At 53.0% G+C, this 23057-nt stretch overlaps 1 protein-coding gene across 2 annotated transcripts; it reads left to right on the top strand.

Annotated features, from left to right (window-relative positions):
- The first annotated feature begins 944 nt into the window (after positions 1 to 944).
- Positions 945 to 21619, top strand: Rsph1 (radial spoke head component 1). Of its 2 annotated transcripts, none has more exons than XM_027929290.2 (9): positions 945 to 1032; positions 3528 to 3641; positions 3739 to 3844; positions 9202 to 9292; positions 9573 to 9708; positions 12303 to 12374; positions 18795 to 18954; positions 19783 to 19920; positions 21431 to 21619. In XM_027929290.2, exons 1-9 carry the CDS (start codon positions 979 to 981, stop codon positions 21481 to 21483), a joined length of 924 nt encoding a protein of 307 aa, XP_027785091.1. In that variant the 5' UTR covers positions 945 to 978; the 3' UTR covers positions 21484 to 21619. The 2 variants fall into 2 exon arrangements, with proteins under 2 accessions (XP_027785091.1, XP_027785092.1); XM_027929291.2 differs by lacking the exon at positions 21431 to 21619 and adding an exon at positions 19355 to 19424 and having other exon boundaries at positions 19783 to 19872.
- The last annotated feature ends 1438 nt before the right edge of the window (positions 21620 to 23057 follow it).

Raw genomic sequence — 23057 nt, forward strand, 5'->3', positions numbered from 1 at the left:
CTGGCTTGGTGGGAGAGTAGGGAGGCCTGAGTCTGGGTGACAGCAGAGGAAGGAGATCCAGGGACCTTGGCGGCTGAGTGTATCAGGTGGCTGTGTGAGTGGAGGTGCCGGCAGCCAGAGGACGGGAATGGAGCTGGGTGTAGGACACCTGAGAGTGGCCAGGAGTGGGCTGATCGCGGGGTTGGGGAGGGGTGTTCAACCGGTGGATGTCAGTGTGGAGGCGCAGCTGCTGAGGCCAGAACAGGCCTCCAGAGGGGAGGAGGCGTTTACAAACCAGAGAAGAAGACCGTGGCGCACACATCTTTGGGGACCACGAACACCGAAGGGGCAGAAGAGCTTGGAAAGGTAAGAAGGAGGCGGCATCCCAGGGAAGACACAGAGGCCGCGAGGTGAGGTAGCTCGAGAGCTGGAAAGTGCCCGGGAGCCCTTCCTCCTGGGGGCCCAGCTCCCAGGTGAATCCTTGCAAGGACAGCAGCCTAAATTCCGGGGCCAGGTACACTGAGACCAGGTGAGACGCCCGGGTACCAGGCTCGCCCAGGACCCGCCCCCTTCCTCTTCCCGGGAAGCGATTGGTGCCGGCGCCTCCGCGTTGCTAGGACAACGCCAGGGTCGCTCGAGGCTCCACCCCGCGCCTTCCGCCACGCCCCCGCCACGCCCCTTCCTCTTCGCGGGTGGCAATTGGTGGAGGCGCCCTCCCGTTGCTAGGGCGGTTTCCCGGCTGCCGCGCGCCCGCCAGGCCCCTCGGCCCCTTGGGCACCGCCCCACCCCTCGTGGGCGGCGATTGGCCGAGGCGCCCTCCCGTTGCTAGGGTGGCACGCAGGCTGCCCCGGCTCCTCCCCTCAACTCTCGCCCCGCCCCTCCCCGGCCTGGGGGAGCGTGGGGGGCGCGTCTCCATGGCGACGCCGGACGCGCCAGTGAGGGTGGCGGGTACCTGCTGGCTAGCGACGTGGCGGTGGGGATCCCGGCTGAGTCGAGGCCATGTCGGACCTGGGCTCCGAGGAGCTGGAGGAGGAGGGAGAGAACGACATTGGGGTGAGCTCCGGCAGGAAGGGCTTCCGAGTGCGCGGTGGCGGGGCCTCCGGGGTCGGGCGCCGCAGCCCAGGCGGGCGACAGCAGCGCCGAGCCGCAGCCCCAACCGGCGGCACGACCTCGCGGGCCTCCCGGGCGGCGCTGCGTCCCGGACGGCGAGAGGTGAAGCGCCGTGACGTCTGGTTTCCACCTCCCCTCGCGCTCCCCACTCCCATCCCGCCTCCCATTAAAGGCGAAGATTTCCAGGCCCGGGGCTTTGGAATTTCCTTCTCCTTGTGTTAACCACAGTGGAGGCATGTCCTTAGATGACCGGATCATCCCAAGCTGCGGTGTCGCCCTTGAATAAGTCATTTCTCTTAACTGAGCTTTGACCCCGCAGGGGTGACGTGAGTGGAGGAACGCTGCTTCCTGGCAGCCTCCAAGAGGTGCTGAGAGGCCCTGCGCTCAGGAGGGGCCAGAGACATCACCACGCAGGCCCTTACTTTCCCGTTTCCTCTGCCCTGAGCAGGGTCGTTGGAATTATTCTCTCATTTAGGCAGGCAGAGAGGAGGTAAGGTATACAGGTCCACTGATGTGGCTTGGGCTTGGGCTTGTGTGGGCACATTGTTCTTCCCTAAGTCAGGGAAAGACCCCTCTCTGCTGCCAGATTGGGAACCTTGGCTTCTATGTCTGTGCAATACAGAGTTAAGAGTTCCAGAATCAACGAAGAAATCTAGCACCTCTTCTGTAATGCTACTGGTGCCTGCTCACACTATTTTTTTTTTTTTTTTCCCAGCTCTGGGCACCAATGTCCCAGCTTCTGCCTCACTTGCTGCTCAAAGCTAGCACTTCTATGCCTGGAGCCACCTGGCCAGTTTGAAGAACCAGTGCCTGGGATTCACACCCCCACTAGCTAGTGCAACAGGCAGAACAAGCTGCAGTGAAATCCCGGCTCCAGAGTCCTCTGTGCCATGAGTTTGAGGCTGATACTTTACCTGAAATTCCTTTCTTGCTTAGCTGCTTCCTCTCTCCTGTCTATTCTCCCTACTCTGCCTTAGGTTTCTGGTGCAAGCACTTAAAAAAAGTAACTTATTCAAGGTGTGCTTCTGGGAAGATCCAACCTACAATTCCTGTCTAGAAAGCTCTCTCGTTTGTATCCTCAAATGGCTCTATTGATTTGTATCTGTAACCATTCCGTGTCCATGATTTTGAAGTTTAGATTGTATTTGGGGTCACCTTAGAGAATTTCTCTTGATGAGCCACTTAGCAACTCAGTATTGGGTGTAGTAGGAGGCCTTGGAGGGGAGATGGGCCTTTGTATGTTTTGATGGAGACTAATCCTGAAACAAATATATAAGGTCACAAATTTTTATTTTTGGCAAGAAATTCTGGGCTAAGCACTACTAGAAAAGGTCGAGAATCAGGGGGTGGCGTGTCTCTGAAGTCTTCATTGTCCTATGTCTGTACCTGAAGCACATCGAGACAAAAGCCAATTCCATGGCTTTAAAGATTTTTTATTTTTTAATTTTTAAATAAATATTACAGTTTATATTTAAGTTCTGCAGATGATGCTGTCAGCTTCCCAGGCTAAGTTATACTGCTTCCACCATGTCATTATATGCACTCCCCACCCATGTAGTAAGTGTTATGGAATGTTTATTTTATGAAGGATAGGAAAAATAGGGGAATTACAAGCTTGTGTTTATTTATTTATTCATTTTTGTTGAGACAGGGTCCGGCATCTTCCTACCTATGCACCTGTAGCTGCTGGGATTACAGGCACATAATACCTTTTGTTTTTGGTGCTGGAGATCAAACCCACAGCCTCATGCACACTAGGCAAGCACTCTACCACTACACTACGCCTCCAGCCCAATTTACTTTTAGACAGCTACCCAATTATTTCAACTTAGGCTATGAGTGTTTGACTCTTAGTCTTGTGATAAGGAGTTTGAAAAGCAGATAGACTTTGCTGAGTTAGAACACAGTAGGTAAAGCCCCCTGTACTCCCAGCACCCTCCCACCCTTCTCCCTGCTGTCAGAATTTCCTTGCAGGGCAAAGTTCTCTTCAGGTTACAGATACTCTAGGTGCCATTTGAAGGAAGGTTGACTTCTCTTGGGACGTTTGCTTTTTTAGTGCTGGATTATTGGGTGATGTGAAGAGGGAGGTGTCTGCAGCTGCAGACCTGCTCCAGCTGCCTGTGCTACTGCAGAAGCATATTCCCATAAAGAGCAGAGCACATTAGCACTCTGCACACACTGGTTGATCAGCACAACATACTGCAAGCCCCCGTGTCGGGGGAAGTGAGACTCCCACACGCACTGATGCCCCAGCTGTGTGGCCCTGGACCAGTGCTGTTTCACAGCAGGCTTGGTCACCTGCATCACCTGCATGATGGAGTAACTGAATATATGCCGAGGTTTGGGAGGATTCATTGGCACAATATGTACAAAATGCTTGGCACGTAGTTAGCATGTAATGAATGTTACCTGTAATTCTCTTAATTTCTTTTACCCAGGAATATGAAGGGGATCGGAATGAGGCAGGTGAACGGCATGGACACGGGAAGGCGAGACTGCCCAATGGTGACACCTATGAGGGGAACTATGAATTTGGTAAAAGACATGGCCAGGTCAGAATCAGTGACTTAGGCGGGTGGTTTTCCCTACTGATTATTAGTGAATATGAAATTCAGGAATGATATCAATTATGCAATTGATGTATTTCAGGGGATCTACAAATTTAAAAATGGTGCCCGATACATGGGAGAATATATTAAAAATAAAAAGCATGGTCAAGGCACGTTTATATATCCTGATGGGTCCAGATACGAAGGTAAATGTTATCACAATCACATTCTGGTTTGCAGAGGTTCTTAGTTTTGCCTTTTTACTTCTGTCTTTGAACTCATCTATGGGTACTGTAGTATACAGAAAGCCTACTGTTCTTCATATTATCAGTCAGTAAACACAAATAGTGTTCCTATTTTCACAGGGTTGGCACAGCAGTCAGAAACCTTGTAACTAACCGACGGACTAACTAGTGAACCTACAGTGGAAATTGGACTCTCCCTGTTGCCAGCCCACGCCCTTCTGAGGCCTGGGGACTGGGAGCACAGGCCACAGGTGTCACAGGGCTCCATGGCTCCAGGTGCTCTGTAGCATTCGTCCCCTGAAGTCCTTGCTGTTTTCCATTCCTGACAGCCTCTCTTCTGATGGACACAGGGTTTCTTCAGACCCCATGGTTCCCTTCAGCGAGGGGGCTGTCTGCTAAGTGGAGCTCCTGTCTGCCAACATTCCTCACATGCTGACATTATGTCACAGATGACTGTGCCACCTTATTTCTAGGGACCTCATTGCTGCCCCTCTGCACCACATCCTCTAGTGTGATTGCAACAGTCATATCGCAGACCTGGCAGAGAGCAGGTGGGGAGTAGGCTGTGAACCTTTGGGAACTGAATGCAAAATTCTGTGTTCTGTCCCTTCCCCCTGGATAAAGTTATCTGCTTGTCATCAGATTTCCAAAAGATCCCAACCTTGGAGTGTGGTGATGACAGGTGATGTTGCATGGTGGCTTTGTCTTTCCTGCCTTGGCCTCCTGGCCTGCAGCCTGAGGACGGCATTAGCACATGGGAGCACACCGAGCTCTGCCCAGTGACCATTGGCAAAGACCACGACATGACGAGGTGACAGCATCACTTCTTATTGAGGCACTGTGTCCTTCACGTGCAGCTATGCTCTTGTGTGGGTAGCTCTCTGTCACCCTGACACAATCCTGAGACCATCATTGGAAAAGGAGGAAGGCTTTCTTTTGGCTCGTGGTTTTAGTCCATGGTCATTTGGACACATTGCTTTTGAGTTTGTGCTGAGGCTGTGAATCATGGTGGAGTGATCAGTGAAGCAAATCTCTTACCTCATGGCAGCCAGGAGGTGAAGGGAGACAGGCAGGGACTGGGTGCCAATGTCCCCTTCAAGGGCACGCTGCTGTGACCTAACTTCCTTCCACTAGGCCCCACTCTTAAAGGTCCCACCACCTCCCAATAGTGCCACAGGCCAGGGGCCACGCCTTCAACACCTGGCCTTTGGGGACACTTATCCAAACCATACCTGTCCTGTCCTAGATAAAGCAAGGAAAAGTGGTGATTATAGAAAGGGGATGCTGTCGGTTCTGAGACCAAGCTGGAGAGGGTATGTGCCTGCCCCATTAGAGGTAGAGTTTGTGTTGGGTTGTTTCCTAAATCTTAGAAGCCTGCTCCAGCATGAGCACCATCTGCTTTTTAAATGAACTTTAAACACTTTAGGGCTTAATTTAATTCTTTCCAATTCCTTATGAGCCCAATCTCAATCTTGTCTCTTAATTTTAGTGTGAATGCTGATACAATTCAGACAACATAAACAGTAAATAAAAAAATACTCAGAATAAGCCTTTGCAGGAACTTTTAATATGGAGATTAACCAACTAAAGGAAAACTCATATGACTCAGGACACCAAGTGCATGGGTTTCCACACCAAGCCCAAGCCGTCTTCAGCTCTTCTGACAGCTGGGCTCCCGGGGTTCCGCCCAATGCTGGCACTGACTGCCCAGAGTGAGTTAGTGTCACCCGCAGCCCCACAGGCTGCTTCCTATTCAGATGCCAGGCGACCCACTCTTCTGTCCACTTCAAAGGTGACCCCCTTCCTCATATTTGGTGATTTGATTTAATGGCTCACAGAATTCATGGAAAAACTTTACTGTTACTGGGTTATTATAAAGGTTATTCCAAAGGAGACAGATAAATCGTCAGATGAAGAGGTACACAGGGTGAGAATGGAAGGGTCCAGATGGTCTCATAACCTAGGGGCATGAGGTATAGTCACTGCCCAGAGATTTCTTCTCTGACTAAAGCTTAAATAAGTGTCTCATTTCACGAAGACAGTAATGGAATCTCAAGTCAGAAGTTGTGATATTGTGGGCTCAGTAAGTCAAAGATCTTCTAATCACCAAGTCTAACTGTGACGGAATGATCCATGCAGTGTACTTGGGTTAACTGCCATCTAATGGCAGGATGGCTACCTGCAGGGCAGTGTGCTCAGCCTCAGGACCATGCAGCGCCAGGCCCAGGACTGGCCTCCCTGCGTCTCAGACGGGTCTGAGGAGGGTGCTGAGGAGGGTGTGCGGATCCAGAGCTGCAGGAGATGAGCTGGGAGGTGTTCCTGGGCTCAGGTGCCCAGGGGTGGTGGGAGATGAGATTGCAGGGGTGGACGGATACCACACGTCAGAGAGGCCCTTGGACCACCTCTGTCCATTTTGGAGTTTGGGGATAAGGCCGGTTCAACCTGTGAGGCTTGAAAGAGGAAGGGGCGTCACTACTGCATGCTGTCTTGTTGCCTGCCAAACAGAACTGAAGAAAGTGCAGTTTCACAGTGAAACTGGAGAGACACGCGCCGCGATGGCTTCCTGGTGGCCTGGCTGGAAGCTCTGAGGGGCAGTGAGCCTGGACTCCAGGAGAGGGGACTTGCAGAGGAGAGTCGTGGCATTGGAACTGGATGTGCCGGAGTTCCATTCTCTCTGGGGCTCCACTGCGACTTGGGCAATGCACGTGGTCTCTGCGTCTGGCAGGCCACGTTGGTTTCTGCATATACCAAGTGCCCGAGGCCAGCCCGTGTCTGGCATGCTGATGCTGCGTAAATGCTAGTTCCTTCTCTGTCTGGCTGGGCCTGCAGTGTTGGGATCTGGCTTTCCAGCATCTCAGAGGACAGGAGAGCTTCGTGTGGGAGCTTTTCTTTTTAAATAGTCTCTAATCCCCAGAATGCCAGACTGGGAGCCTGGTGACAATGGCGGGGTTGGCATCTGACCCCCTGCTCTCCCAGAGGAAGGCCCAACCCCAACCAGCCAACCAACTGTAGGGGCTACTCCTGAAGAGAAATATAATTATAAAACTTCTGTTGCCAGATCCAGAATGATGAGGAAGTAGAGGGTCAGTGAAAGGAGGACTTTGAAAAGAGTGAAATGCATAATTAAAGCAGTATTAATGAAGTTTCTGAATGTCGTTCACTTGGCTCATGGCCACTCAAGACGCCCCAGCAGGTGACCTTTCTCCAAACTGCCTGCTCAACTGTATAGGGCTCATTGCTCTGGGTAGAGTCTCTGACTTTGAATAGGACTTAAAAAAATTTTATTCATCAGACCCCACTGGCATAAAATTTAGTGTCTTTTATAATTTAATTGGCCTCTTTAACTTCTTAAAAATGTGTGCAAAATATGTAGTACTTTTTTCTTATGGCGCTACCCTGGATCCCAGCTCACATGCTCAAGAGAAGGGAGATGTAGTCGTTTTGTCCCAGTCTTTTGCTGGGAAGAAACCAAATGATGTAACTGTTCCAGCTGAGGTGTCTTCCCCAGGGGTGTGTGGAGCCAGCTCCCAATGGCTCACAGAAGCCAATTCTGCACTTCTATATGTAGCTTGAAATTGGCCACAGCAGGACTATCGCCACCACAGAAATCGGTCGATGCTGCAAATCCAGGCACATTATTGTCCCTTAAGATGCAGGCCGCTCCTCTGGGACATCTGCACATGCTGTATGTCCTCATGGCTACCTCAGGTACCTAATGTGTTGTTTCGCGGATTTCTTATATGTCTGACTCTGCCCCCCTTTGCTCATCTGGGAACCTGCCCTCACATCACATCTGGGAGCCTGGCCTTGGTAAGCCCACCCTTTTCTGAGCTGTTTTTCAGGCGGTGGGCTCTGCTGCTGTCCGCCTTCTATGGATGGCACACAGGCCAGCCTCTGTCCCCAAGCTGGTGTACACTCCTCCAAGACAGTGTCATCAGAACATGTTCTTCAGAAAGTACTCAGGACACTGTTGTTGCTGGACGAATTGTAAAGGGATTGAAGAACGTGTAGCAGTGCCTTCTGTGGACAGACTTCGGGTCATTCCTGGAAACACACCTTGTGGGTGACTGGCATCTTCTGGGCACACCCTGGGCTCTTACTTCCACGTGGGTGTGTGTCCAGCGTTCCTGCCAGCCAGGAGCTTATCCAAGTTTGGGGGCCCTCATTACCTTAAGAAAAAGGATGTAAAGTTGGTACAGAAGTGAATTTCTACTGCTAATGAGAAATAAGGATACGTCGAACATTTAAAAATACCACCACAACACAGTCCAAGGGTAACTGAGGTTTTTAATTGTTTTTATGGTACTGGGAATCGAACCCAGGGCTTCCTGCCAGTAATTTTTATGAATTAGTGTCTGACACACTTCGAGACCAGTTTTCCCACCATGGTTATCTAATACTTTCTGAATACCTCTCCATAAGAAAACAATTTTGTAATATTTTCATAGAGATCATAGAAGGCTGATTTCATCTTTTCTCATTGATGAACATATTTCTCAGACCTAGCTGCTGAGTTCTCATAGTCTAGGAAAGCTCTGTTCAGCTTAATGCTTTGTTATTGGTGATAGGTCAGTCTTTTCTTTTTCTGTTCTCACAGTGCTGGGGGCTGAACCCAGGGCCTGGTGCATGCTAGGCACATGCTGACACTAAGCCCCCCGCCCCCCCACCCCTGGGGAGGTGACCGTGGGAGCCACAGGCCTTCTCACTTTTCCAGCGCAGGCTTTAGTGGACACTCTTTGCTCTGGTCCTGGGTGGTGAGCCTGCGATGCCGTCGCCAATTTCCCATTTCCCATCCAGTCTTCAGGTAATTAGGAAGGCCAGTGTGGAGGTGAGTGGGCAAGGCCAGCAGGCCAGGGAAGGGGGCGCAGAGGACTCTCTGAGCCTGGAGGCTCGGTGGGTGGAGGAGGGAAGCTGGTGAGTGCCGAGGCTAGACCCCTGAGCTCGACCGACTTGCCGCTGGATGCCGAGGGCACAGAACGGAGCGTGGCATCAGGATCTCCGGCAGCAGGCCAGACAAGCTTGGCTGGATCTCGCCATGCCCCTGCCTGTAGGTGCCGGGGGTGACTGTGGCCCACGGGCACACACTGCAGCAGACCTGCCGAGGGAACCCAACCCAGCTCTCTCTTAGCTGCTCTCCAAAAGGCTCAGCCACCACATGCCAGCGGCGCAGGGAGAGGGGCTCAGAGGAAGTCAGAGGAGCCCTGAGGCCTTCACCCCTGGGGTTCAAACTCTCTCTTCTGTGGAATTTCCTGAGCCCGTGGCTCAGGGCATCACTCCCTGCTTCTCACCTGGGCCTGCTTTTGTGTTGTCCCTTGCAGGGGAGTGGGCGGACGACCAGAGGCATGGCCATGGTGTGTACTACTACGTGAATAATGACACCTACACCGGGGACTGGTTCGCTCACCAAAGGTTGGTCTGCCCTCGGCCTTAGGGCTTATTCTGGAATAGGAACACAGTGACAGATGTGTTCAGTTGCTAGGGTTTGTCAGCAAAGTCGTGACCAAAGTCCACTTCCAAGTGTGTATCTTAATGGCCCGTGGGAGGTGCGGAACCCCAAGCTTCCTCTGTTTGGACCCAAATGGCTTGTGAGCTGGCCTCCATCTAGGCCGTCTGTGATTTCACGGTCAGCCCTGACCCCGGAAGTTCTTTCAGGAGGTGAGGTGATGCACTGGGCCCTTGTCTTAACCAGGCACGGGCAAGGCACCTACTTCTACGCAGACACGGGCAGTAAGTACGTCGGCACCTGGGTGAATGGACAGCAGGAGGGCGCGGCCGAGCTGGTTCACCTGAACCACAGGTACCAGGGCAAGTTCATGAACAAAAACGTGAGTCTGTGGGAAGGGAGAGCTGATGATGAGCTGGGCAGTCGCCCCTTCCCTAGCCCTGCAAGTGGGATGGAATGGAAAATATGAAAACACGGGGTGGACCGCTGTGTCTCCAGCCCGCTGACGCCCAGAGGGCAGGGGGTGGGCGGGGCGGGGGGACACTGGCCTGCTTCTCTGCCTCAGTAGCTGTCCCCTCATCCTCCAGCAGAGCCCTGTGTGTCTTTATGACACGACGTCCTACCCTCTGGTTCTATGTGTCCCTGCTTCCTGGTAGGTCAGGCATCCAGTCTTTATTTCCTGGATTCAGTCTGTGGATGCTTTGGCTCTGTCTCCCCTGGGAGGCAGCTCTGGGGAGCAAGACCCCTGAGCTGCCTTCTCCTGCTGCAGGCCAGACCACCCCCAGGGCGGGGCGGGGGGGTTGCAGGCTGGCCAGAGTGCCTGCCTGGCTCTGGAGGCCTCCTGTTTGGCCGTTTCTGCTCGCAGAGAGCTGGCTCTCACAGGGTGCGAAGGAACCCTGAGGAGCTCAGAACCTGCCACTTGGGCATTCGACCAGATCCAGAGTAGAAACTCCCTGACGAGAGCATTTGCTGAGCAAGTGGATGGGCTGGAGTTGACGCCGGGGCCTTTGGCTAATGGAGTGGGTTCCCCTCAGGCTCTGAAAGTCCACTTGTCCTTTGCACGTCATTTGTGCCCTAAGCATTGATTTGGAAGAATCAGTAAGCTAGATGAGGCTGATCTGAGAAACTGGAGTAAAAATGCAGGCTTTGTCCTCCAGTTAGGAGACCTTAAGGTCACAAGTGGCACTTGGGGACCTGGGAAGGGAGGGTGGAGTCAAACCCCAGCCATTTCTGCATGACCGGCAAGGAAGGCCCCTCTGCTCTCACCTTTACCAGGGAGGTGGTGCTGGAATGACCAATCTGCTGTTGTCTCTGTTTCTACTTTTATTAGCAATTTTGTCTGTAAAGGCCTCCTCCTCCCTTGGCTCACCTGCACACACCTGTTCTATAGATAGAGGTGTCACAGGACCCTAGAATTGCAAGGGAGCTATTTAAACTGACGGATCATAGCCCTGCCTTGCTGGGAGGGTTTAGGTAGGTTGGGCCATAGAGCATGGAGGCTGTCTGAGCGTTCACACCACAGTGGTTCTGCCGACCGGCCACAGGCGGTAGTTCCAGCAGCAGGAGCACGCACCTGCTCACCAGCACTGGCCATTGTCAGGGGCAGAGGTGCTCCTGGGCACTAGTGAGCTGGAGCATTTTTCACAGCGTTAGTGCTGGTTTGTGTTTCTCAGAAAATGGCTCATTCATGTCCTTGCTGACAAGCGGTATCAACAGTGTGACCCGCGTGGAGATATAAAGAGGCACAGAGAGTCTGAGGCAGGTCCCAGGGGACACTGCACTCGAGTGCTTGGTGTGGCTTCATTTCAAATTGATGAGGGATTGACGGGGTGGCATCAGCAAGAGGCCTGGGACAACTGGGTGACCACGTGGGAAAGAAGGTGTTCAGGGTTCCCTCAGCCTACAGAGGTGGGTGCTTCCCAGGAACGAGGAAGAGGCTTTAGTAATCAGATCCATTTAAAAAAGCTTAGTAGACTTAAATTCATAAGAATAATCCTTTATAAATAGAAAACAGTAAAAAGAAAATTTAGGGGATGAATGACAAAGGGGGTTAGAATATGCACAACTTTTAATATATAAAGCACGTTCCTCCATGTGATTTAAACAGTCCCCATAAACACGTACGATCATTACACGTTAATCGAGGATTTAAAAGATTGTTTGAGGAGATAGAAATGTTAACTACTCTCATTTGATCATAACCCAAAACATACCTATGTGAAATTATGGTAACCCATTTATACAATCAAAAACTTAATTTAAAAATCATGAAAATCTTAAATACCTTTGCTAATAACCTAAAAGGTATAACTTAGAATTATGAGATTTCCAATTATTACATAAAAACCATAAAGATAGAACAAAATGTTAATGTTTAGGAAGAATAAGGGTTTGAGGACTTGGAGACTCACTCTGTAGAAATGAAAATTATTCAAGCCTCATTCTGGTTAGAACACATGAATGTTTTAGTCCGGGAATTCACTTCTGGAGATGTGCCTAAGGATGCATCTCAGAGCGGGCTTGCTGTCCTCCCTGTGTCAGAGGAAGACCCTGGCACAGCAGGTGTCAGCAGTGGTCACCGAGCCAAGGGGGTTCCCTCCCTCAGGTGGAGGACAGCCAGGCTGATGGCTGGCCCTGTGGCGGGAGGTCTTTCTAGGGCACGGATGGAGTCACATTGCAGTGTCGTAGTGTTTTAAATGACCCTGTCTACTAGCAATGGGGTCACAGAGGAGGTGTCAGCACGTGGGCAGCGGCCCTCTCGGGAGTTTGCCTGTGGGTCAGGCTCATCAAACTGTAGGTACGAATAGGGCAACTTTTATAAACTAGTAAAATGTGGCTGAAGTTTTACACAATTACTAGACAGGACACATACGTGGCAATCCTGCTGGACTGGCCCGGGGACGTGGTGTGGGGTGGGCTCTGTGCTGGGTGTCATGCCTCGAGAGTGATGTGCTTTGGGGTTCTCTTTGCTCGTAGCCTGTCGGCCCCGGAAAGTACGTGTTTGACATCGGCTGTGAGCAGCATGGCGAGTATCGTCTGACAGACACGGTGAGTGGAAGTGTGGCTGTCGTCGGCGTGCTCAGAGGGAGGGCTGGGCAGTGACGCGGACCCTGCTGGTCAGGGTGATTTGTGAGGGGCGCTGTGCCAGCTCTTCTTGGTCTGCGTGAGCTCGGGTGGGACTCAGCCACTAGGAGTGCTGAGCGTCATTTCACAGTTGTGCAAGTCCGGACCTGGGTTTTGTGAAGAGGAACCAGCTAGTCCTGAGTTGGAGAGTTCTGGACAGTGTTAGGTACCAGAAGGACAACGAAAATCTGTCACCAGTGCCACCACAATTTGTCTGGTATTTGTTCATGTGTTGGGTGTGCACCTTGAATCTTTTAAAGCCTGGTTGGTAAATGATTTTTTCTTTCCTTTCCAGTATTTAGCATTGATATCAATACTAAATTGATGTTCCCTGGTGAACATTAAAATGAGCCAGATAATATCACCATCATGAGGCCTCTAGGTACGGGTGTGTGTTGGGGGTGATGGTTTCATTCCTGTCATTAATGTCTGAGTGGTGCCTGTGCCTAATTGGCAACTTAGTGAAATTTCCTGACCATGGTGCTAGTTTTGAGCCTTGGACTTGCTTATTTACTGATATCATTCTCACTGTGAGAAGTTCTGAATTTTTCAAAAGAGATTGAGCCTGGAAAAAAGTGTTGAATTGTGATTTTGTTTTCTCTGAAGTTCCTATGTACCCTTTCCTAACGATCTAAAAATAGATTGTAAGCACACTCTCCCATATCCACATATTTTCTTTCTTGAAGAGAGCTGGAGAACCGAATTCTTGGTGTCAACCGCCACACCGGTGCAGTGGTGTCTCCCGTCTGGGGGGCTCTGATCCATGCCCCCCAGTGAATACCTGAAACTATGGATGGTGTGGAGTTTGTATACACTGAACTTTTACCTGGATGTACACGGTTACCCTGAAGTTTTATTTATAAAGCAAGAGGTTAGCATGGCCAGAAATGAAATGTAGCAAGCATGACATGAGTCTGTATACAGTTATGTGGATGTTGCCTCACGCATACCTTGTTGTACTACAGTCTCAGTGACCTTAACATATTATTTTTTTCTTTTCTTATTGAGAACTTTTTCCCTTAAATGAAGCACTTCGCAGTTTTTCTTAAACCTATCCAAATTGCCAGCATTTGGATATTTCTGTGATTTGGGGCCATTTTTAAGTAAAAGTAAGAGTCACTTGAACACTGTGAGACCGTGATGGACAATTGGGTCATCTAGACAGCTACTGAGTGAGTGATGGGTAGGTAGCATATACAGGCTGGACACCGTGGACGAAGGGACAATTTGGTCCCAGGTGCAGCAGGGTAGGACTGTTGCATGAGATTCCATCACACTACTCAGGAGGATGTTCACTTTAAAACTTACTAGTTGTTTATTTCTTGAATGCTCCATGTGATGTTTTCAGACCAGGTGGACTGTGGGCAACTGAAACTGTGAAAAGTGAAACTATGGGTCAGGTGGGCTGCCTCTCTCTCAGCTGTGGCTGAGGCATTTCAGATTGACTTGCATCACCCATGGGGACTGTGTTGCCCTGACTCTTCTCCACCACTTTCAGGTGCTCATGAGATGAAGGCAGGTCACCCTTGCTCACTGAGGGGCTCTGCTTGGCCCTGCTCAGGGCTCCTGCCTGACATCATCTGTAGGGAATGTCCTTCCTTTACCCTCTGCTGGCCCCAGCTTAAATCCTGACTGAATTCAGAACCAGTTTTTGTGTTCAGTGTTCAGATAATTTTCAAACCTGACTTTCTCATTTTTCTCCTTAAACTCTCTCAGATGCTAAAATTGAAGGCATCTTTGCCCCTTAACCTGCCATGGCTAGTGGATGCCAGGCCCTCCTAGCTGTCCCCTGAGTGGCCAGGGACTGCGTGGTCTCCAGAGCACCTGCTGTTGGCCTGACTCCTCTCCTGGGGTGCTGCCCTTCCTGTGCCTCTCTCTGGCTATGGCTACTCGGTTCCCCCAACCAACCCACTGTCCTCTGTGGTCTACAGAGTAGTTGTCCACCTCCTTTCAGTGACCAGAATCTTCTGTGGTCTCACACAAACCTTCCTCTTAGCTGTGGGTCCTGCTGTTTTGCTTTGGATCCCCTCTGATGCAGCTAAGAGCCACCAGCCAGGGTCAGGTCCTGGCTAACCAGAAATCGACAGGCTAAAACGGAGGCCTCACCACCCCGAGCACGGTCTCTTCAGGGACCCCAGGTGCTCCACTCAATTCAAGGTGGCTTCCACAAGCCATCTGCATCTGGGAGAAGTGGAGGGGAGTGGGACGTGTTGTCCCACCGTGTGCTTCTCTAGCAAGCTGCAATCATGTTTGAATGTGGCCACGACACACAGTCGGAAAAGCAATCAGCCTTATTGTTCAACATGATGGTGACACATTTGGTACATTTGCTAGGCTCCCCGGGGTTGGGCACCTCCCACCTGTCCCCCAAAAGAACCTGGTTGTGAATCTAGCATGTTGCCCCCACTGGTAAGAATCAGCCTGTAGTCCTACTGTGATTCCACAGGCATGCCACCAGGGGCAGTGCGGAGAAACAGCCAAGTGGGGGCCCTCCTGGCACCAGTTATCAGAAGCCCGTATTTCAGAGTGATGAGAAAAACAACGTCAAGAACATCTAAGGGGCATTCACACAAGCTCCTCATACCATTGCTCTTCGGGGAGCACCACCAGGAAGCAGTGCTCACCCCTGAGACCTCCTTGTAAAACAGGCTGCCATGGGTGCCAAGGACCGTGACACAGAAAGCCTAGCTGTCCTCTTCCCCCAGTGAGGGGACCATGTCCCCTGCATAGGAGCCGGTAAATCAACTGAAGTGCTCACAGTCCACGGGACAAGCCTGGCCCACCTCCTGTCCTTTTAATGAAATCCTGGATTTAGCCAGGTGCGTTGGGACACTTGTAATCCCAATGACCAGGGAGGATGAGGCAGGAGGATCGTGAGTTTGAGGCCAACCTCTACAAGTTAGGCCCTGAGTAACTTAGTGAGACCCTGTCTTAAAATAAAAATGTTTAAAAAGGCCAGGGGATATAGTTCAGTGGTGTAGCTCCCCTGGTGTCAATTCCTGGTACCGAAATAAAATAAAATAAAATTGTGGGTGTAATGTGTTTGTATAGATCTGTAAAACAAAACTTGCTTATATTTTATTTCTTTGCGGTGCTGGGATTTGAACCCAAGGCCTTGGATGTTGTAGGCAAATGCTCTACCACTGGATGACACCCCAGCTCACCATTTTTTTGAGACAGGATGTCACCGTGTTGTCCTGGCTGGCCTCCGACTTCTGCTCCAGTGACCCTTCTGCCTCAGCCTGCCATGTGGCTGGACCACACACCTGCCTGCGTTTGGCCATTTCTACAGTTCAGTGGCACTAAGGACATGCTCTGAGTCTTGTCCGCCGTCCCAGTGGAAAATGCCCGCCTGGCAATGGTACCCTGTCACCCCTCCCGCTTCCCCAGTGGCACTGAACCTGCTTTCTGTGCCATGAATGTGCTCTTTCTAGATAGTGTATACAAATGGACTCACACAGTCTTTGTCCTTCTGTGACCAGCTTATTCACTTGACAAAGAACGTAGTGTTGTCCTCCAGGGTCAGTCGCATTGTGGCCAATGTCAGACTCTCCTTCCGTTCTGTGACAGAGTGACGTTCGTTGCCTTGTCGGACGGGCTCATCCATGCTTCTGTTGATGGTCGTCATCGGCTTCTGGCTTGTGGCGATCGTGAAGGATGCTGCTGTGAACGGGTGTGCCAGGCCCCGTCCGAGTGCCTTTTCCAGTCTTGGGGTGTTACCTGGGGGGCACCGCAGGGCAGCATGGTGTCCTGCTGCTTAGCTTTCTGAGGGGCTGCTGGATGCTTCCTACAGCAGCTGCGCCGTTTCCCTCTGCCCAGTCCTGGGAGAGGGGCCTACCTCTTGTTTTTGCAAATAGATTTGTTGGTACTAGAACCCAGCCGCTGGCCCACGGACACTGCCTACGCTGCCTTCACGCTGCCAAGGCAGAAAAGGCACCTGATGCAGTCGCCATGTACTGGTCAGGGCTCTCTAGAGGGAGAGATCAACAGGAAGGATGATTATAGCAGGGGGACTTATTAGGCTGGCTCACGTGACCAGAAGCTGGACAGTCCACAGTGGCCGCCTGCAGGCTGGAGAGCTGGAGGAACCAGTAGCTGCGCAGTCCAAGAGGCTGAAGCCCCAGAACAGGAGGGATCAATGCTGCCACTTGTCTGCAACCTAAGCCTCCTGGAGAATCACTGGCCGAGTCCCCTTTGGAAGAGAAGAAGGGAGAGTCCTATATCCTCAGAGGATCCTCAACAATCAAGGACCCGTTCAAGAAGAATGGAGCTTGCATCTGTTCCGCTCCCTAGTTCCTCCAACTTTTACTCCATTCAAGCCTCCATCCTATTGGGCGGTGCTGCCCACACCTAGGGAGGGTCTCCATTTCAGTTGGCTGTCCCACATGCCAATCACTCCTAGATACACCCTCACGGACGCATCCATGATCTTATTCATCCTTGGCATCTCTTAATCCAGTCAAGTTGACAATTCGAATTGACCATTACACACTGTAATGGCCCCCCAAATCTAAAACCTTTGTTGCAACCCCTCCGGGTCATTAAATTAGTTTAGCAGACTGTGAATCACAGTTTGAGAAACAAATTCATAGAATAGAAAGCCTCCAGGGGATCTTGGTGGTAGAGACCAGAGCACTGGGCTTGTGGATGTGGGCCACACTGCTGGAGGTCTCCGGTGGACCGCAGTACCGCAAGCAGCTGCCCCGCACTTCTCTCCATCCCCTGGTGCCTATGGTGCAGACTTGTCCATGGCTCCTCTTTGGCCTTCTTGGGGAGAAAATGACATGCTTTTAAGTTTTGATCTTTTTTGTTATTAACTAACTTTAGATAAATCCCCCCCTCCGCTTTCTAACAAAAGTCCTGTGTTTCTTTCTAAATGGTTTCTAGTGGTTCTTTCTAAATGATCTTCCCTCCCTCCCTCCTCCCTCCATTCCTTCCTCTGAAATGGTATGCCTCGCACCAGGTTCCTGAGTGTGTTAGTTTGCCAGTTTTAGTTTGCTGCTTTAACAAAACACCACAAACCGGCTGACTTAAACAACAGAAAATTTTGTTTTGGGATGGAGGTAATAATTTAGTCCATCACACCAAGGAGACAGAATCCAGGAGTCTGGGTTGTGCATGCAAGTTTTATCGGTGCTCTGGGGTCGGTGCTTTGAGAGGGAGTGAGGGAAGCAGGTTGGGCAGAAGCGGAAAGGAACTCTCAGGTGACCTGGGGAGCTCTGAAGCTGGGATGGTTCCTCGATATTTGCTGAAGGGCAGCAGGGACCAGGCAGCAGGTGTCTGCTGCCGTGGACGGTGGTGTGGGGCTCCCTGCTCTGCAGCATTTCTGGTGGAGGCTGTCCCTTGGGAGGGACTCAGTTATGAGCAGCAGTTGCCACTGTGGCCTCCCAGCAGCGGGAGGCAGGAGCTTGGGATCCTGGTGGAGGATGTGCTGGTGCGTGGAGGGCCGCTGCCCCTGGGGAGGTTCCCAGAGTGGGGACCCTGGACCAGGAGTGTCAGTGTCCATGCGCCTAGAGGCCACCACCCAGACTACTGAATCGTACGTGGACTCTGCAGGTGGGTCCGCAGTCTGGGTTTCAAGGAGCTTTCCCGGTGGCTCTGCTGCAGGTCAGGTTGAGCCCTGCGGTCCTGGAGCACTGGTGTCCCCTTCCTGGTGATGGAACTCAGACACTTTGAATCCAAGTAGAGTAATTTATTTCTGAGCGACTCAGAGGAAGACGAGTGTTGCTCTTTCCACAGGTATTACCATCTGTGCGACAGTGAGACTGCCACATTTATAGGGTTGATGCTCAGCTTTTTGAAATTTTGTGATAATTACAGAACTGAGAAGTAGACAAATATGCTTGTCAAAATTGACATATGTGGGCTGCCAACAATTGTCGGAATTGCATGTTGTTACAAAACGCTCCATGTTTAGAGATGCTGATCTCTCGTTTCGCTTTCCTGGAATGCTATTGCCCAGAATTGTTGACATTAGGACTTCCATGTTTACCCCTCTTGTCACTCTCGGGGCTTGTCTGATGCTGATGTTCTTTCTGTTGTTTATATAAACACATCAGAGCCAGCGTAGAGGTTGGAGGGGACTTGCAGCCTGGGCTGTCCCCTAGCTCCTGCCAACAGCTGGGACGCCGGGCCTGGGAGCTCACGGGGCCTGGAAGGCAAGCAGCACTGCTTGGTCTTCCTTCTCGTCTCATGCCGGGGTGGCGGGAGGTTGGTCTGACCATGGAGCAGGGTCACCAATAGGCTCTAACGATTCAGAACCTGTCCTTCCTTTCTTGGCTTTTAATGTTTCAAACCAAGGTTATATAAGTGTGGGTGAATTTTACATTTTTGTACTTAAAACAGGAAAGAGGAGAAGAGGAGGAAGAAGAGGAGACATTAATAACTATTGTCCCAAAGTGGAAAGCTACCAAAATCACAGACTTGGCCCTGTGGACACCGACCCTCGCTGAGGAGCAGCCCCCCACTGAGGGGCCGGGCCAGGAAGAGGTGGTCGGAATTGAAGGTGCGGAGCCCCAGTCCGTGGGAGCCGCGCGTCCTGCTCACCTGTGTGGTGGGCTCCCTGGGATGTGGCCCGTGGGCCAGTGTGGTGTGAGGACATTGTCAGGGTGATCATTTGGGATCAGCTACCCTCAGGGAGAGGAGGCAGAGAAGACAGGATCCAGGGGACGGAGGAGCATCCCACGGACGTGCAGGCCTCAGCTGCCCGGGGTTCCTGTGACCCCAGGCGTCAGGGGCCGCACGGCGTGTGCATGTTGGCCGGGTGACTGACAGTGCTGGTGACAGTTCCTTCCTGGAGGAAGATTCAGGCAGCACTCCCCCCACCACAGTGTCACCCAGGGTGTTGTCCACATGCCACAGAAAGTGAGGGGGGCTCTAACTGGGTGACTCCCCCCACTTGCTAGGGTTGAGAGCCAACTCAGTGGAGAACAGTTGGATCGGCACTGGCTGATTACTGGTTCCGATAACTGGAAAGTGAGTCTATGGGACAAGCTCAGGCGCAGCCGGGTCACGCCAGCCCTCTCTTCCCTCTGGGATTAACGGTTGGACTCTACTGACTTGCACAACCAGCTCAAGAGCCCCAAGGCACAGAGGGTTTCTCTTTCTCAGTATTCATATCCAGACCCTCAGAAGGAGACGGCCATCAGAGCCACTTGCTGCAGTGGGGCTGGGAGTGCTGTGTGGGCCGGGCTCAGGCTGCAGCTGGGTGGCGGGATCCTGGAAGAGGGAGGGCTGCTCTCGGGAGGAGGGAGCGCCACGCCAGGGAGCTTCCCGGCCACTGGTCACCTTCTTTTCCCGCTGTCCTCACCTTCTGGTCCTTGCTTTGTGTCAGGCCGGGGAGAATCAGAGGAGGAAGCCCAGGATATGCCCGAGGGTTACGAGGGCGAGATGGAGACGTTGAGGCCGTTAGGCGAGGACCAAGACATCTACCCGGAGGAGGCCGGGGAGTACGGCTACGACCTGGACCAGGGTGAGGGGCGCAAGGGCGGGGGGCATGAGGGTGGGGGGCGCGAGGGTGAGGAGTGCGAGAGTGGGGAGCACCAGGGAGAGGAACACCAGGGTGATGAGCAAGGAGCACCAGGGTGAGGAGCACCAGGGTACAGAGCGCGAGGGTGAGGAGCGCGGGGGTGGGGAGCACGAGGGTGGGGAGCACCAGGGTGAGGAGCACCAGGGTGGGGAGCACCACGGTGAGGAGCACGAGGGTGGGGAGCACGAGGGTGGGGAGCACGAGGGTGAGGAGCACCAGGGTGGGGAGCACCAAGGTGGGGAGCGCGAGGGTGAAGAGCACAAGGGTGGGGAGCACCAGGGTGAGGAGCGCGGGGGTGGGGAGCGCGAGGGTGGGGAACACCAGGGAGAGGAGCACCAGGGAGAGGAGCACGAGGGTGGGGAGCACCAGGGTGGGGAGCACCAGGGTGAGGAGCGCGGGGGTGGGGAGCACCAGGTTGAGGAGCACCAGGGAGAGGAGCGCGGGGGTGGGGAGCACCAGGGTGAGGAGCGCGGGGGTGGGGAGCGTGAGGGTGGGGAACACCAGGGAGAGGAGCACCAGGGAGAGGAGCACCAGGGAGAGGAGCACGAGGGTGGGGAGCACCAGGGTGAGGAGCGCGGGGGTGGGGAGCACCAGGTTGAGGAGCACCAGGGAGAGGAGCGCGGGGGTGGGGAGCACCAGGGTGAGGACCACCAGGGAGAGGAGCGCGGGGGTGGGGAGCACCAGGGTGGGGAGCACCAGGGTGAGGACCACCAGGGAGAGGAGCGCGGGGGTGGGGAGCACCAGGGTGGGGAGCACCAGGGTGAGGAGCACGGGGGTGGGGAGCACCAGGGAGAGGAGCACCAGGGAGAGGAGCACGAGGGTGGGGAGCACCAGGGTGAGGAGCACCGGGGTAAGGAGCACGAGGGTGGGGAGCACGAGGGTGGGGAGCACGAGGGTGGGGAGCACGAGGGTGGGGAGCACCAGGGAGAGGAGCACCAGGGAGAGGAGCGCGGGGGTGGGGAGCACCAGGGTGAGGAGTGCGGGGGTGGGGAGCACGAGGGTGGGGAGCACCAGGGTGAGGAGCACCGGGGTAAGGAGCACGAGGGTGGGGAGCACGAGGGTGGGGAGCACGAGGGTGGGGAGCACCAGGGAGAGGAGCACCAGGGTGAGGAGCACCAGGGAGAGGAGCACCAGGGTGAGGAGCCCGAGCGTGAAGCCGGAGTCACACGCAGGCGGAGCGTGGGGCTCACCCTCCTCCCACCATGCAGTCCTTGGGCCAGGCCCAGGGGCCTGGAGGGGCCGCAGAAGGCCCACTGTGAGCTCAGGGGGCCCTCCCACAGAAGGCTGCTCCGGCTGCCTCCTGATCCCAGCAGGGCTGCCCGTCCTGGATGCAGTGCTCACTCCTGCTCTCCCAGCAGGGCAGCCCTGGCTCGGGCCCCTTGGAGACAGGGACGTGGCTTTTATTGTGTCAGGTGGTTTTTTCCATATACTCAGGTTTCCCTTTTCTTCTCAGGAAATGTGAGCTTTGAAGAAGAAGAAGGCAGACAATCAGATCTGCAGGACTGAGATCCAGCGGGGGAAGGGTGCAGACTGCAGCAGGTGGCGGGCTGGGCAGTTAGGGCCAGTCAATCTTTCTTATTTAGTCATTTGTTAAGTTGGTTTGCAATTGAAATAAATCTTCCCGTTATCTTTTGTTTCTGAAGCAGTCTCTGCTGCGATTCTTTGAACTGTTTCCTCCAGCTTGGCCCATGGTTCCACCAACTGCCCCCATACGGAAGGAAGGTCGAAGGAAGGTCAGCCATAGATAAGTGTGGTGTGGGCTCTGACCCCACCTACCGCCATCCTTACCCCCTCCCTCCTCAGGCCTCCCTAGTCCCTGAGACACAACAGTATTGAAACAAGGCCCGTGAATGACCTTGCAATGTCCTTGTCCGGGTGTTCAAGTGAAAGGAAGACGAGTAGCTTACATCAAAGCTGGAGGTGATGGAGCCTAGTGAGGGAGGCCTGTCCCAAGCCAGCAGGTCCCAAGGCAGCTTGCTGCCAGCAGTGAGCCAGGCTGTGAATGCAGGAGATGACAGTGCTACCGCAGTGCACATGCAGGTGGAGAGGAAGCCAAACAGGCCACTTACCCACCTGGAGGCCAGCTGTCTGGATCGACGACAGTACCTAAAGCTGATCCAGAGCCAGGCCCAGCTCTCTCCAGTTCTGAGAAGACTCATCAGAAGAAGCTGGGATCAGGTCGCCCCTGGAGGCAGCCTAGAGGGTTAGGAAATAGTGGGTGCATGGTGACATGGCACAGATGCGTCCATCTGCCGCACTGAATGATGACTCTCAGTGTGGACACAGGCCGGCGTTGGAAGAGGCTGCTGAGAGGGGTCTGTGTCCGGCTTCCAAGCTTCCAAGGACAGGCTGACTCTCCCCAGGGGCTACTGTAGCGGGTGAATGCAAGTCGAGGCCAGTGCTTACTGACCACCTGTAATGGAGGGCCCTTGGGACAGCACTGGATCCACCAGCTCATACTCTGGGAATGGAGCAAGAGGCCTGGAGAACAGGCCTCTCTTTTCCAACACGGTCAATATTTTAAGTCCACCATTGAGACCTGCTGCTCAGAAAAAAAGATTCTTTCAAATATCACTGCTCATTGACCAAACACCTTGTCCCCAAGAGCTCTGGTGGAGAGGGACACAGAGCCCCCATGTTGTGTTCAGATCTCCTGGCACAGCACCCCTCTGCACCCGGGGACTGGGAGTCATTCTGACTTCAAGTCTTTTTTTTTTTTTTTTTAAGGTGGGGGGAGAGAGAGAGACAGAGAGAGAGAATTTTAATATTTATATTTTAGTTCTCAGCAGACACAACATCTTTGTTTGTATGTGGTGCTGAGGATTGAACCCGGGCCGCACGCATGCCAGGCGAGCGTGCTACCACTTGAGCCACATCCCCAGCCCACGTCTTCTTGTTTAAGAAGCGTGTTCTGTAGGGCTGTGAGTGCCCTTGATGGTGCCTCCTCTGATCTGGGCAGTTGAAAACCTTCTGGAAGGGTTCCCATTCCGGATGTCAGTAAGAACATTCATGGTCAGGGGAGGGGGGCAAGATTCCTACACTAATGGGAAGAAGTTCATCCCGACCCTCACAGGGACTTT

Source organism: Marmota flaviventris, chromosome 8 (assembly GCF_047511675.1).
Source record: "Marmota flaviventris isolate mMarFla1 chromosome 8, mMarFla1.hap1, whole genome shotgun sequence".
NCBI lineage: Eukaryota > Metazoa > Chordata > Mammalia > Rodentia > Sciuridae > Marmota > Marmota flaviventris.

What these genes read in the sequence shown, in the direction of transcription:
- Rsph1 (XM_027929290.2), top strand. Translation starts at nt 979, where the DNA reads ATGTCGGACCTGGGCTCCGAGGAGCTGGAGGAGGAGGGAGAGAACGAC. An exon ending in GCAAGTTCATGAACAAAAAC is followed by an intron (nt 9,709 to 12,302) that starts GTGAGTCTGTGG and finishes CTTTGCTCGTAG; the next exon opens with CCTGTCGGCCCCGGAAAGTA. An exon ending in CGGCTACGACCTGGACCAGG is followed by an intron (nt 19,921 to 21,430) that starts GTGAGGGGCGCA and finishes TTTTCTTCTCAG; the next exon opens with GAAATGTGAGCTTTGAAGAA.